Source organism: Microplitis demolitor, chromosome 5, assembly GCF_026212275.2.
Source record: "Microplitis demolitor isolate Queensland-Clemson2020A chromosome 5, iyMicDemo2.1a, whole genome shotgun sequence".
Lineage (NCBI taxonomy): Eukaryota > Metazoa > Arthropoda > Insecta > Hymenoptera > Braconidae > Microplitis > Microplitis demolitor.
Window position 1 is genome coordinate 1193271 of NC_068549.1, and position 14985 is coordinate 1208255.

Sequence of the window (14985 nt, forward strand, 5' to 3'; positions counted from 1 at the left end):
AGTCACAGTCAATAATCAAGAGTAGTTGGAGTAATTAAAAAAAAATGTATCGTAACAATTGTTCTTAAGAAAAAAAAAAAAAAAAAAAAAACATATGTTTAATATTATTGCATAAGAATATGAAAAGAATGATACTTGTAGTATTTAGCACATTCTTCAGTTGACAAAACAATAAACACGCATAATAAAAATCCAAATAATTGCATGTTCGGGTAAATATATATATGTATATAATTTATTATAAATAAATGGACATTAGTATTAAGTTTGATTTGTCCTTGGGAACGAACGTGCTTAATGAATATTTTTTTTCGCCACGAGTCCCAATGTTTTATTCAATTACATGGTCATCTGATGAAAAATCGAACAATCGTTATTACAAAAGAGTAATCAGTTTACAGCATAAAATAATGATAACAATGATAAATAAAAATAATAATAAAGATGAAGGCAAAGTAACATCAGTGAGTTCTCATTGGCTTATTAGGAAATTAACTTCCGTTCTTGTCGTCGACACGGTGGATCGGCAATATTAAGAGCCAGTCCGGAGTATGACATCGACTGACGTACTTCGCTCTTTTTAAATCACACTTTTTAATTTACTGTATTGTTTATTTTTTTTTTTAACTATTTTTTTATTAATCGCCCGCCGATTAATTTTCGCTAATTTACGATTTTTTTTTTTTTTGTTATTGTTGACAGTATTATGCGGGTTCGTGATACAGAATATTATTACGTTATTTATTATTACCTCAGTCGATTTTATTTACATTTTTATTTAGCAAAGGTACAAATTATGTAATAGTGCATCAGATATATTTCAGTTAACGACACAAAAGTGCTAGTTTCATCAAGGACGTGAAGTGTTGATGATTATTTATATATATCGCATCCTTTTGATCTCATTTTTTTGACGCGACCTTTGTTAAAAAATTTAATTATTGTAATTAATGAAAATAAATAGAATTTTAATTAATATTATAATCCCTAGTATGTTTTTTTAAATTCAATAATAATTTATCAGCAAAATGACTTGATTGGTAATCAAATTTCTGAGTAAATAAATACGGAAAAAAAAATTGTTTTTTTCTTTTTAATTTTTGATAAAACCGAAAAAAGAAAAAAAAAAGAAAAATGTTACTGATTGGAAGCTTTTTCCGAAGAATATTTAAGGACTTGCGTCAAAAAGAGCTGCTGCCATTGAAATTGATATTTTTTGTCCAAGCCTCAAGTAAGTTATTATTTATTATTTATTATAATTTAAATTCACATGCATGTAGAGAAAAAAATTACGTAAATTAGTTATTAAAATATAAGACAATTGAATAAGAAATAAATAAATGATTTAATAATCAGCACTATACGTCCTCTATCCTTATCTCACGATACACATGAGAGAACTTGGAATAAATGTCGAAGAAACGGCAATTATGAGCGCGGTAACTCCGTTCATAGCAATTGTAATGCCACCGGTTGCTGGAGTCGTCGCCGATCGTATAGGAAATTTCAAGGTAATATTCAAAATATTCTTAATATGAAGTAAAACAACTGGGTTATCTATGCGTGAAAAATGAATCATATATGGCCATATATGCACTGTAAAAAAATTTTATTTAATCTCCTCCAGAATTCGCTGGAGAAAAAACTCCCTATTTACCCCATATGCGGAATTTCGAGCGACAGAATGAATTTGGATCGAAGTAAAACCCGAATTCACCCCCGACTTTTCACAGCTTTTGATCTACATATGGCCAAATGTGATAAATTTTAGACGGAAATGAAATAAAAATGAGGGTTTATTTTATTTAGATAATGCTGTCATTCTTTTCATCACTGGGAGGCGCAGCAGCACTTCTTTTACTGTTAGTTCCAGTCGGTAGAGTGACTGTTAAGTATCCAGAACAAATTGTTATGGATTTAGGCTGCTCTAGAAATGACAGTAATATAATAATAACGATTAATCAAATGAATCATCATTGTGATAATCGTGTTAATCTTGATATAATAGCCGGTGTACAAAGCTGCGGTTATATTTGCCACGTTGATTTGCACAATCATACTCATCTCGACTATATTTTGACGTCGAAATCTTATTCCGTTGAGTTTTCATATGATAATTATTTTAACGAGAGTAAAAAACAACGCGTTAAGTATAATCGACCTTACGCTGATTATAATCAGGTACAAAATTCAAAACACATTTGTTTGCTTGGTTATTAAGACAACTGGGGTAAGATGAGCTGCCTGATAAAATATTTAGCTTCGTGAGTTTGCTGCAAAACTTGTTGGTTCAAGCTTTGTTGAATAAATTAATCTGATTAAAGTTTTTTTTTTCAGGGTTAAGTTTTATCGAAAGCAAGATAACATTTTTGGTTTTAATTTTATTATTTTGAGATTTTCTGATTTTATAAAAATACAATGAGATCTTAAAATTTTTTTCATTCGAATTATAATTACATTAAAAAAAAAAAAAGTTTAAATGTAATTATAAAGTCGTTGAATTTTTTTTTTAAGCAAACATAAAAATTATACATTATTGATGTTCTTGGTATCCAATTTTATAAATTACACTTTATTATCTAAATCATAATAAAGTTGGATCTGAAAAAATATTTTCTGTTTTCAGTTAACAAATAAAGAAATTTCAGTAATTTTAACTTTATTTGCTTTTGTTCCCACATTAAATTTAAATGTTCACTTGCTGATCTCAATATTATAATTATTATTATGACAATCAGTGTGTTGTTAATAACAACAACAAAAATTAAAAAGGAAATTAATAATTGTAAAAATAATTATGAAATTTTTTTGACAGCTCATTTTACTCCGGAAGTTTTGGTCTGTTATTTATAATTAATTAAGTCAAATAATAAAAATAAATTAAGTAATGTATAAATAATTTTTTTTAAAGACAACAATGACACGTGATGAGGTATTGGAACACCGTATATTTAAGAACAATGAATATTATAATTCATGCATACGTCAATTATCACGTAGCACAGTATTTTTTCCTACTGATAATCATTTGGAATTTACTTGCCTCACCTCAAATCACTTAGAAACAGAGAGCAACTCAACAACCAACAAAACAGTCTGTAATTTCAAGCAATCTCCCACTGAAATAACTCCAGTAAGTGATAAATATATATTTTATCGACGGAATACAAAACATGAAATACAAAATTAATTAGTGAAGTAATTTATTTAGGATCCAAATGACCGGAGATTCGCAGCCAAAGTAAGGGCTCTGGTCGACTCGGATCTGGACCTTTTGGAAAAAAGGAAAAGATTTATTGTGGAGAAATTACGTACTGAAGAAAACGCGAACTGGAATTTGGGAAAATGCGAATCTTTGAACCGGCCGTACAGGGTTTCGGCTCAGGTGTCAGTTGATGATGTGGAAGATCCTAATTTTGATAATAATTTGAATTTCAAAGGGTGCAGTGAACGCTGCATTATCACCGCGCCGAGAAATGATATTTGTACCAACAAAGATACTGTCATAGAATACAATATCCAGTTGACTTTTTGGCTTTACTTGGCAATCCGCGTTTTTATAAGTAATTTTTATTATTTTTATTATCATTATTTTAAATTGAACTGTAAACTGACCAATTTTATTTTCGACCGACAAATAATTGATGTTTTTAAATTATTTAATTTATTATTTTATTGTAATAAAGTAGCGGATTTATTTTTTGATTCATAATTAAGAAGACCGCTAGCTTTTGAACACCCGAAATTGGTGATGGATATTCAAATTTAAATAATTTTTTTCGTGGACTTTTTATTCGTGGATTTAAAAATTTTTTTTTAAACGCCCGTTGCACAATCACCAGTCGATATTTTGATAGTAATTATTTTAAAAAATAAATTTTTCCATGATTTGAAGCCTCTAGTTTCTATTTAATTTTTTGAAATAATAATCAGGTTGAAAATTAAAAATTGAATCTTCATTGCACGTTTTTGTAGCCGACAATTTTTTTCCTCATCCAAGCACATTTTAATGAATTGAATTTCAGGTATTATTGGCGGCACAGCATTTGCGATGTTCGAAGGTGCAGTTATTGCAATATTACGTGAACAAAATGCTGATTATGGGTTACAAAGAATTTATGGTAGTATTGGTGGTATGATATCATCACCATTATCAGGAATGCTAATTGATTATGCCAGTACCGGTAAAGAATACACCGATTTCAGGTAATAAAAAAAACAGCAACAACAAATCGCTCAACTTTAATTGAGGAAATATATTTGGCTTTAAAAGTGAAGCATTGAAACGTGAGTTTGAACTCGTAAATAAATGGATTTAAATATAAACTTTATTACAGGCCAGCGTTTTATTTGTACGCGGGACTCAAAGTGGTATCTGGTGGGTTGATGCTCGCAATTAATCTCGAATTTAAATCGCCGGCCCACAATGTCTTAAGTGACGTTATCAGCGTGCTGAAGAACGTCGAAATAGTCGCGCTGTTGCTGGCTTGCTTTATGCTGGGTTATTATTATTTATATTTATTTAAAAAACCTTATTTACGTTTGCGCTTAATAGTCTTGTCTCATATTTTAAAATATCATTGATCATCTATCATTGAAAGGTGACGTAAACGGATGTGTCAATAACACCGGCGTTTAAACGCCGTAACATCCGTGCAAAATTACAATTTCGTCTTCAAGGTCTCGTCTAATGACCTCTAAAAAATTTTATTATATCAAATAAACACTTATTATCATTGCTCTTTAATTACTTGTCATAAAAACTTGATTTTTTTATGTGCAAATATTTTTACTTTTTTTCTAAATATTTGAACAGTTTTAATTCACACAAATATATAAATGTTATTTTTTTTTTTACGATTTTAAAAATCATCAGATTTACGGGCGAGCTTAAAAAATGATAACACGTGAAATAAATTCCAAGAAAAATAAAATAAAAATTTTTTATTACGTAGGTACGGCATGGGGTTACGTCGAGTCCTTCCTCTTCTGGTTTCTCCAAGATCTAGGAGGTTCAAGGTCACTGATGGGTATCACAATAACCGTCGGTGGAATAGCCGGGATTCCTCTTCTAGTGTTATCTGGCCCGATTATCAAAAAGATTGGTCACGCAAATGTATTATTCATCGGTTTTGTTTTCCATGCAATTCGTTTACTTGGTAATTTATTATCATTATCTACTGCCATGAAATTTATAACTCAACTCAGAAAAGTTAAATTTTACCTCCCAGCCTCCCAGTATCACAAGACGTAACAATTTCTTCCGTAAAATAAATTTCCATAAGTAAAAGTTAAAATTTCCAGGTTACTCGCTAATTTACAATCCATGGCACAGTTTGATATTCGAGGCATTGGAATCTGTAACAACATCTCTGAGTTTTACTGCAGTTGTTACGTATGCTGCTAAATTATCTACCACAACAACCGACTCATCTATTCAAGGTCTTCTAGGCGGTCTTTATTACGGCGTCGGTAAGTAAACCAACGTACTTACACTTACTGTCTAAGTACATCCGATAATTTATGTCCATTTTAATAAGATCATCCTCGCTCTGCTCTGGCTAATAAAGTCTCCGCTTATTTAATATTTAATGTTACTGTCTTCTTAGACTTCGGCACAATTAAATTTTTATGAGTTACAATAAATTTGTCAATAAAAAATTAAATGGTACTGTAGTTGTCAATAACAATAACAATAAATATAATAATGTTTCAGGCAAAGGGGCAGGAAGTTTAATGGGAGGTTTTATAATGAAAGCAGTCGGGACACGTCCGACTTATCAAATATTTTCAGTGGTATCATTAGTAAGCGGTCTTATATATTTCTTCTTCAACATGTGCTATCTGCAAAAGCGCCCGCAAGTCGAGGGGAACGATATTGTGAAGAAGGAGCCGAAGAAGTCGGTGGAGAACGGAGTAAACTTGGGGGAAAAAAATAATAAAAATGAGCTGAATATTAAATACAGCAGGAGCAAGAAGGGAAACGAAAACGGCGGACTGAAGAAGAATATTGAAATAAATTTAAAGGCCATTGAGGCAGCCGCCAACGGGAGCAAAGCCGCCGAGGCTGAGGCTCAGGACGTCGACGTTATCAAACGCATGCCGGAAGAGAATCCCAAGATTAAGAAGAACAAGAATAAGAAGCTTAAGAATAGCAATGAGATGAATTTAAATAAGATCGATACCAGGGACGGGGCTACGAATCTGGGGTTTCAGGATGATTCTAATGACAACAGGCAGTGCAATGTTACTGTGGAAAAAGTACCGGAAGACAACAAGTGATAGATTCTTGTTGCTGGATACACGATTGCTGATTGCGAAGTCCTTTGCTATACCTTAGATATAAATGACGAATGCGTGTTAGTGTGTGTTTGTATGTTTATGCGTGTGTGTGTGTGTGTGTATGTGTGTGAGTGGGAGTGTTGTGAAATTGTCACACAGACGCTGGACTTGTTAAAGGCGTCTTGCAAACGCTGATGAGACTATTACGTTACAATTTTCTCATCGTTGTGAATGATATTGGTACTTCCGGATACTCAGTATACGCGACATGCAACCAGATGTTATATATGTGATAAAGTGATAAGTTAGTCAAGTTCTTGAAGCTCAGTATTGTAAATCAGAAATGTTACTAATCAATAATGATAATAATTATAATAATAATTCAATGTTGTTATTAAATTTTAATTGATTGTATATATAGAAATATTAAAATTGTTTTATTTGAATAAATGATTATAATTATTTATTTGGGTCATTATATGAAAGCCAGTGCCGTAGAAAAATCAATTTTACTTTATTTTTTGAGGATTATTTAAATAAAAATTTTTATCGAATTTCAAGATGGCCTTAATAAAAAATTTAAAATAATGTCCCGAAAAAAAAATCTTTCAATTTTATTTTTATTTTCAAGTCACAATCGTAGTCACCATAACGGTCCAAGTTTGCCAACGTAATTAGACAGTCTTTGTTCATGATTACGAGTATTTAGCGCATTTAATAGAACACACATAAAATTTAGTACAGTTATCAGCGGCGAGTCTATATAGGAAAGCATAAAGTCGTTAAAGGAGTCACAGATTGTCCATAACGATGGTGGGCTCGCTGCTGTTCAGTTTGGCAACTCTTGCGTCAGCATATGCCTCGGTGATTCCCGAAATCACGGGCTACTCGAGGGTTTCTAAAAACGGCGCTAGTGGCGCAGTGGTGGGCAGTGACGCGCGTAGTTTGAACCTGTCGCCGGTCTACAAGCCGGGAAATAGCTTAAAAGTTTACAACGGCGAGGTCATTGATTATCCTCCGACACAAAAGTGAGACTTATTGCAATTACTGGGTGTTGACTAATAAATATTTAATTTAATACTTGAATCTTTGTAAATTTATTTATTTGCTTGCTTAATTGGGACAGGTACTCGACCTTGGACGAAGAAATGGTGGCAAAATTGGATGGGAAAGCGAGTCGCCAACAGGCGCAAGACAGGTTCCATCCACCAGCGAGCTTCGAGCATGTTTTAGCGCACTCAAATGCCGGCGGTTCTGGTGCTCTTAGACTGCAGAGACCGTCAGACTTGCCAGGGTCGTCGAGCTCTTTGGCCTCTCAATCCTCAAGTTCATCATCCTCTATTTCTTCCGGTGGTTACGCCACGCTGCCGCAACAAGTTTACTCTTCAAATACTTATCAGTACCCCGACGAGTCTAAATTATCAAAAAATAATGACAATAATAATAATAACAATAAATTAAACATAAATAATAGTAATAACCATGATAATTTGCCTTCTATTACTGTTGATGGATACTATGTGTCTGATGATTCTTATTCCAAGGTAATATAGATTTTATAATTATATAGATATGCTTGCTGAATCTCATATTTATTACACTGTTATGTATGTTCTTTTTTTTTGTTTGTTTTTTATTGCAATGAATTCATTATTTTTTATTTCTTAATTTTAATTTTTTACTTCCCGCTATGAAAATTGAGCATTTTTTTACTTAATGTAATTAAACATTTTAGTGGTCGTAAAATTATATATTCGTTAAAAAAATTCCGAGCCAAGTGAAATTAATTTGTAAATAAAAAATTTAATTATTCAGTTTTTAATTAATCATAGACTGAAAAATCAGACACTCGAAAAAAATAATTTATTTTTATTAAAAAATGTATACAAGTAAATGGGGCAAAGTGGTCACTTATCAAGAATTTTTTTTTCAATTTTTAGACTTTACTTCAATAACGAGGTTTTATTTTTAATCACAAGCAAATACACTAAATTTTGAAGTGACCAATTCGCTTCACGAAATTGAAAAAAATTATAAAGTTGAATAAAAAGTTTACGGTGTCCAAATTACCTCACTTCCACTCGTCTTGAGTAAAACTTAAAAAAAACAGGTGTCTTTTTTTGTGTTGGCGGTTTTTTTTTAAATTCAAAATCTAAAAAAAAATAAAATAATAAATTTTTAATTCAACATTACTAATAATAATTATTATTTAATCACAGCTACCAGATACATATGGATTAAAAAATTACAAAGATAAAAAACTGACAAGTTATCTTGATAAATTGCCATCTAAACCGAAATACAAACCAGTGCCAGGATACATAGATCCTGATGATCCATACTTACCTAATGATAATGATAATGATAATGCTGATGCTGATCACGGTCATGATCACGGTCATATTCACGACCTGACATACCCACATGAGTATATCTTCGATCACCCACCGGACGATTTCTATCACCACTTCACTAGCACAACCACCGAGGAGCCAATGAACGACCAACGTCTCAATAAACGTCCCTACTCTTACTACTACATCGGCAAAAAACTCTGGTACCTGCCACTGTACTTCAGTATTTATTTCATTATTTATATTGCCGCCTTAGTGTTAAAGAGTGTCGCCAGACACAAGATTAATTTTCCAGCGAATTTAGCAGAAGCTGCGGGCGCTAGGCAACTTAATGCTAATAATAATTACGCCTGGTCAGATCTTACTCACCGAGTTTTGGAATCGATTGAAAAATTTTCTCTTCATAATAAAAATTTAAATAATACAATTGTAAAAAATGAAAAATAAAAGTTTTATTTAAAATATTTAATTGATAAATTATTTGACTCATAATCCTCAATTTTTTTTTAATTACTAGAATGATTTTTAATAATTTTTAGTTAATAAATTTTTTTATAAAAATTAATTTTTTTTATTTTTTATTTAAAACCAAAATTTAAAATATTAACTTTAACAAATTTTTTACCGAAAAATTTAACGCGGTATAAATATATAGAATTTATAAAATAATATATAATATAGTAAAAGCCATAATTCAGAGGAAGATGATATTTAATGTAAGACAAAAAAAAATATTTAAAAAAATGTACCGCGCGTAAAGTTGTTTGACGAGTTGGTAAAAATTGTTTCCGAAGAATCTCAATATGTTAAGTATCAATACTTGTCATATCGGTAATCGCATAAGTATTTTGCAATCTGTAACAATTATTACTGATTAGCACATCATCATTTGCTTAACGTTCTTATTACAGTTACAGTTACACAAAATGTAACATTACTTTGAAAGTTAGTTCACTAGCAGTAACCAGTTTGGCTATCGGTCTTCACCGAAAATCATCTCGTAATTTTCTGACAGCTACAACAGACAAGCCATCTGTTAAACTTTACTTTTATATCGGTTTAGAATAATAAAAAAAAGCCGCGATGTGAACTTGTGACAGTTTTTTATTAATTTTGAATTCAACTTGAAATTCAATAGACAAAAGTGAATTTTTGAGCATCGACTTATTAAAAAAATTTTTTTGACTGATAAATATTTTTAGCAAATTAAAATGGAAATAAAAATATTCAAAATAACTTTATTTTTAATTTACGTAAATTTATTAAGAGTTAAGACTGATAGAGTTAATAATTCAATTATGACAACTCAAAACACAGATATAGCTACGACAGAATCTTATAGGTACGGTAAACTTTTTTTTATTCAATAAGAAATATATATGTGATAAATATTTATCAAAATTTTTGCCATAAATTGAACATAAAAATTATTTATTAATTTCGAACATTCTGAAATTCAAAAAAAAATTATAATAAATAATTTGATCATTTTGAATTAAAATTTAACTTTTGTTAATATTTTTGAGCATTAAGTTAAATTTGAAAAAGAAATGATTGTAAAAAACTTTACATCGATTCAAAAATTTTTTTTCAAAATTAGGTCGGCTGCCCAATTTCAAAACACAGTAACAAAAATAGTATTTTTGAAATATGAATTGAATCATGTTCACAAGACCACTGGAACTAAAAATACTAAAATATCAATTTTGAAAAATTTGACCCTTACTCTATTTTGAAATTGGGCAGTTGAAATATCCGAATTTTGATCATTATGATTATTAAGATTTCATATATGGGCATTATAAAAATTTTTTTTTCAAATTCTGATTATTAATTCAATAATTTTTTACCTAAACTATATTTTTGGAATATAAATTAGACAATCACGAGTATATAGACGTGGGTACGATCATGATCACGACGATGATGATCACGATAATCAAGAAGATATGGATCACATGGACGTAAACGACGACATGGATTCAAAATCCCTAGCAGAGTCCAAAGGGGAATATTGGGGCGGCTATTACGACTTCCTCATAAACGAAGGGAGCTACAAATTTTGGGCTGTATTTCAAGTAAGTCCCGGGTATGCAATCAGTCGAGCACGATATGCAATTTAAAATATTACTCATTTTTTCTCTTTATTTTGTTCATTATTATTATTATCATTATTAGTTATTTCCATTTAAATATTTTACGACTGGTGTGGGACCCGAGGGTTTAAGCGGCGGTAGAGATGAAAATTCTCTCGCCGTGGCCCTTACATGAGAGCGTAAACGATAATAATAAACAATAGAGTGTAAAAGAGTAATAGTGGGATGTAAATGATGAAAGAAAGAAATAAGTATTTAAAATAAAAAAGAGTCGAGGAAGAAAGAAAGAGAGAAAGAAAGGTTTCGTTTATGAGTCTAAAATGGCATAACGGACGTTAATGTATTTTGTCGACAGCTTGCCACCGCTGCGCTCCTCATATACAGCGGTTTCGCGGCTCTTTACTACGCCAAGGTTAATCCATCGACCACTGATGACTACGAGGATTATTTTCTCCGCAGAAGAAAGCGTCATATTAGCGACACGCTTTTTTACATCGACGGACCGACATTCCAGAGGATTATCGACGCATTGGAAAATATTCATTAACTCTTACATAATATTATGTTATATAGTAATTTAATTTTCATCTGATAATTTATTTATTTTTAAAATAAAAAGTTTTTGTCCAATTTTCGTTTCATTTAATTACTCAGCTAATTTGCTATGCTAATAAGATTTATTTTTGTTCTACACCTTTTTATTAATTTTATTTTATTTCATTTTTATGGAATTCAAAGACATTTGTCTGCACTCCAGTCTGTTATGAATAAAAAAAAAGTCGTAAAAGTGGAGATTAATTATTTTTATTAAGTGTTTTAATTAAAATTTTTATTGTAATTAATTTATAAAAATTTAAACAACGTAATTCTAAAATTTTTTTTTATTTAAATTTAAGTCTTTAGTTTTCAAAATGGCACAATTGAATTTTAATTAAATTTGTTAATTAGCTGTTAAATGAAATTTAATTTGAAACCCAAAATTTAATTAAAATGAAAAACCGAAATAAAAGTAATGATAAAACTTTTTCCAAATTGTAATTTTCAGCGGTGGAAAAAATTTTCTTATGTCAAAATTTAAAATCCATTAATAATTGGCTGCTATATAAAATAAGAGATCCTACGATTTTATGTTCCATTACCGACACCCAAAAAAGCTTAATAAAATCATTAGTATCGCAAAACCCAATGTGAATCTAATGAATAAAAATATTTATCAACACAGCGGGACTTACGAAAACCCCAACAGCTTATTGATAAAAAATTTAATTCCCTCAATTATGAGCGTTCAAAAAGATCGACGGCCCTCATCATCATCCGCAACGCCGCGACGTCACTACCAAAAAAATTTAACAATAATTTTATATTTATATATATATAAATATATATACAATGAAAATTTGATTTATCGTATAAATCCATAAGATAATGTACAGACAAACTCAAAGAGTCTGAGAGTAAATAAAAATATATATAATATGAATAAATTATTATTGTAAAAAATAATACTGATTGAATCGACGTAAGAATGTTGAATTATTTGTTTTGTATTGTGCACCATACCAACTACGCATATATATTTATATTTATATATATATGTATATACACTACTTGCGACTCTTAAAGTAAAAGAAGTGGCCATTCGAAAAGGGTTATCATGATCAAACTGTTCGTCTTATATATACACTATAGTATATAAATATATATACATATAAGATTGTATATTATACTATATAAGTTCAATCTCTCCAGCTGCTAAATATGCGTCGGATTAAAACGTAATAAAAGTCTTGAAGGAAAAAATGTCGAGCGATAAATCAAGATGAGATGCACAGACCCTGGCGAAAGGATGCTCGCAAACGAACGTTCTTGATTCTCAAATATTACCAACAGCGAGTTGTAATAAAATTTATAAAAATAATAAATTTAATTTTCATAAATTTTATTAACTCATCAAAGAAGTTTATAATTATTTCGATTATCTGGTGATAGTTAGATTTGATTGGATCGAGCGAGCGGAGGACGATGACAGAGATGATGAGGATGAGGAGTGAAAAAATGACCGAGCAATGTAACGTGTAATGGGTAATGTGCAAGAAAATATCGAGGATTGGATGAGTAGAGTGTGTAATACTGGTTTTAAATAATATAAAACGAGAGCAAAAGTGGTTGGGGATTTTATGATGACAAAAACAATGGAATTTCATGTGGAATTCCGTCGAGTGTACAGTGTAAGTCGGTAAGCTTAGAACTTAGTTAAATGTGTGTAAAGGCGAAGGCGAACGCAATGCAAGAAGAGTAAAAACCCTAGATGGGGAAAAAGAAGATGAGGATCTGGGACCTGGAACCTGGAGGAAGATGAGAAGAAAAATTTAGCTGGGTATTCTTGCGAGGGAGATGGAAACTCGATCAGAATAAAACCGAGACTTGTGTCTTTTGTGTGATGCATCAGTTGAGTATTGTAAGTTACACATACAAGAAATACGAGGCGGGATGTAATGCCAACGGGAATTGCGATGGACATTGAAGAATTGCGGGAAAGACGACATTCATGTCAGAGTTATAATGAAAAGGAAAGGAGATGGGCTAAAAAGAATTTATACTTTTTTTTTTTACTTGTTTTAAAAAAGTCTATTACATCTTTTAAAGAATTTTATAGCTTTTAACTTTTTTCCTAGTCGTTATTTTTATTTATTTATTACGAGGATCAACGCGATAAGAAAATAATTCGACTGCATTTAAATACATGGGATAACTTTTATTTAATGAGAGTTTTAATAAATATAATAGCTTCCTTTTTTTAAATTTTGGCCCACGTTAAATTGATCATAGAAATTAGGGATTACTTTTTTTTAACGAGTTTTAATTGATAAAAGTAATAATTTCCTACTAATGGCAAAATTTTGAGCCGAAAACTTTAGAAGACAGTTTTTAAAATATAATTTTTTTGAAAAAACTATATTAACTTTTTATTGTAAAAATTATTTGATGTATGGTCTGAGCCTTGATTTGTATAAAAATCGAAAAAAAAAAGTTGCCATTAATCATTGAAGACGCTTTCATGTGAAGACTAAGGTCAGCGTATAATTGGCCCGTAGAATCAAATTCATCGACCACCAAAGTCGGAAACCGGATGCATTCTGACAAAGTCAATCGGGCAATCAAGATTCAAATTTTTAAAATACTCATGTCAGATGTCAAATTTTTTTTTAACATCCAAATAATTTGCAAGTCGCCAAAAAATTTTTTTTTTTTTTCTAAACCATCTCTTGATAACCTCAAAGAAATTACAAATTTTTTCACTTGAATTACCCGCCATTTTGTTTTGCCTATTGATGTACCGTAAAAAAAAAAATTATAAAGATATGATCCTGCAGAAATTAACAAAGCGTCGGTCATTCTGTAATTAAATCCAAAAAATTGATGACGCAACAATCAATAGAATTAAAAAAAAAAAAAAAACAAGAGATTTTATTATGATTAGTAACGGATTGAGGGAAGAACAGCAAGGTTTACTTCCCATAAATTCTCAATCACTCCGACCTTTCTTAGCCATGTATACAATATATATACATATATATAAGCCAAGTGTCTCTTACTCGTCATCCTAATTCCCCATTATTACAGTAGTGAATTCAGGTTACAATGAAAATTAATCCTTTGAATTATCTCATCGTTATATTATAGTTGGATGTTATGCTGCAGACAAAATAATAACTCGTGTAATAAAAGCTAACGGAGTTCTTTATTCGCTCTATGTCACGTTGTTTTAAATAAATCATATTTTTCCACTAAAAAAATATTTTTTCTCACAATTAATCCGCGCTATTTATTTTATATATTTTTATTATTACTATTGTTATATATTTACGTCTCCCATTTAAATGAATAATATATTAAATATGAAAAAAATTTTTAAATAAAGAGCTACTTCAAGCCTAAGTATCTTGGTGTCCTCGTCCAAGTTAAATAGTCCGCGAAGGTCAGACTAAAATTCAACAAAAGTTTAATTCAAGATGAAATTTAAAAAAATTTTCTAATGACTTAACAATACAGATACAAAGTGAAGAGTGAACTTGAACTAATACGTGATTGAGTTCATGTAAACACTTTTTTATGAACAGTAATAGAGGCTTAAATTTTTTTTATCTAGAGATTACGATACTTTGGAAGTGGGTGAGGTCAGGAAAATCAAGAGTGAGTCGAAGTGGGGGTCGTTAGCTAGAGTTTATTTGAATAGAAGGTAATTTAATATT

At 30.5% G+C, this 14985-nt stretch overlaps 3 protein-coding genes across 3 annotated transcripts; all 3 read left to right on the plus strand.

Moving 5' to 3' along the window:
• The first annotated feature begins 484 nt into the window (after nucleotides 1-484).
• Nucleotides 485-6778, plus strand: LOC103569260 (uncharacterized). The gene is made up of 10 exons (XM_008546475.3): nucleotides 485-1231; nucleotides 1357-1511; nucleotides 1810-2181; nucleotides 2912-3133; nucleotides 3212-3563; nucleotides 4026-4206; nucleotides 4338-4501; nucleotides 4956-5159; nucleotides 5305-5472; nucleotides 5717-6778. The coding sequence occupies exons 1-10, from the start codon at nucleotides 1135-1137 to the stop codon at nucleotides 6280-6282; spliced, it is 2481 nt and encodes an 826-aa protein (XP_008544697.1). The 5' UTR covers nucleotides 485-1134; the 3' UTR covers nucleotides 6283-6778.
• A 314-nt stretch (nucleotides 6779-7092) lies between these two features.
• Nucleotides 7093-9704, plus strand: LOC103569377 (uncharacterized). Its single transcript, XM_008546660.1, has 5 exons — nucleotides 7093-7310; nucleotides 7409-7681; nucleotides 7757-7826; nucleotides 8502-8989; nucleotides 9548-9704. Exons 1-5 carry the CDS (start codon nucleotides 7093-7095, stop codon nucleotides 9702-9704), a joined length of 1206 nt encoding a protein of 401 aa, XP_008544882.1.
• A 230-nt stretch (nucleotides 9705-9934) lies between these two features.
• Nucleotides 9935-11279, plus strand: LOC103569378 (uncharacterized). Its single transcript, XM_008546662.1, has 3 exons — nucleotides 9935-9978; nucleotides 10516-10714; nucleotides 11088-11279. Exons 1-3 carry the CDS (start codon nucleotides 9935-9937, stop codon nucleotides 11277-11279), a joined length of 435 nt encoding a protein of 144 aa, XP_008544884.1.
• Nucleotides 11280-14985: the final 3706 nt, after the last annotated feature.

What these genes read in the sequence shown, in the direction of transcription:
- LOC103569260 (XM_008546475.3), top strand. Translation starts at nt 1,135, where the DNA reads ATGTTACTGATTGGAAGCTTTTTCCGAAGAATATTTAAGGACTTGCGT. An exon ending in AAAGAATACACCGATTTCAG is followed by an intron (nt 4,207 to 4,337) that starts GTAATAAAAAAA and finishes ACTTTATTACAG; the next exon opens with GCCAGCGTTTTATTTGTACG. An exon ending in GCTGGCTTGCTTTATGCTGG is followed by an intron (nt 4,502 to 4,955) that starts GTTATTATTATT and finishes TTTATTACGTAG; the next exon opens with GTACGGCATGGGGTTACGTC.
- LOC103569377 (XM_008546660.1), top strand. Translation starts at nt 7,093, where the DNA reads ATGGTGGGCTCGCTGCTGTTCAGTTTGGCAACTCTTGCGTCAGCATAT. An exon ending in GATTATCCTCCGACACAAAA is followed by an intron (nt 7,311 to 7,408) that starts GTGAGACTTATT and finishes TAATTGGGACAG; the next exon opens with GTACTCGACCTTGGACGAAG. An exon ending in CTGATGATTCTTATTCCAAG is followed by an intron (nt 7,827 to 8,501) that starts GTAATATAGATT and finishes ATTTAATCACAG; the next exon opens with CTACCAGATACATATGGATT.
- LOC103569378 (XM_008546662.1), top strand. Translation starts at nt 9,935, where the DNA reads ATGACAACTCAAAACACAGATATAGCTACGACAGAATCTTATAG. An exon ending in GCTACGACAGAATCTTATAG is followed by an intron (nt 9,979 to 10,515) that starts GTACGGTAAACT and finishes AATATAAATTAG; the next exon opens with ACAATCACGAGTATATAGAC. An exon ending in AATTTTGGGCTGTATTTCAA is followed by an intron (nt 10,715 to 11,087) that starts GTAAGTCCCGGG and finishes TTTTGTCGACAG; the next exon opens with CTTGCCACCGCTGCGCTCCT.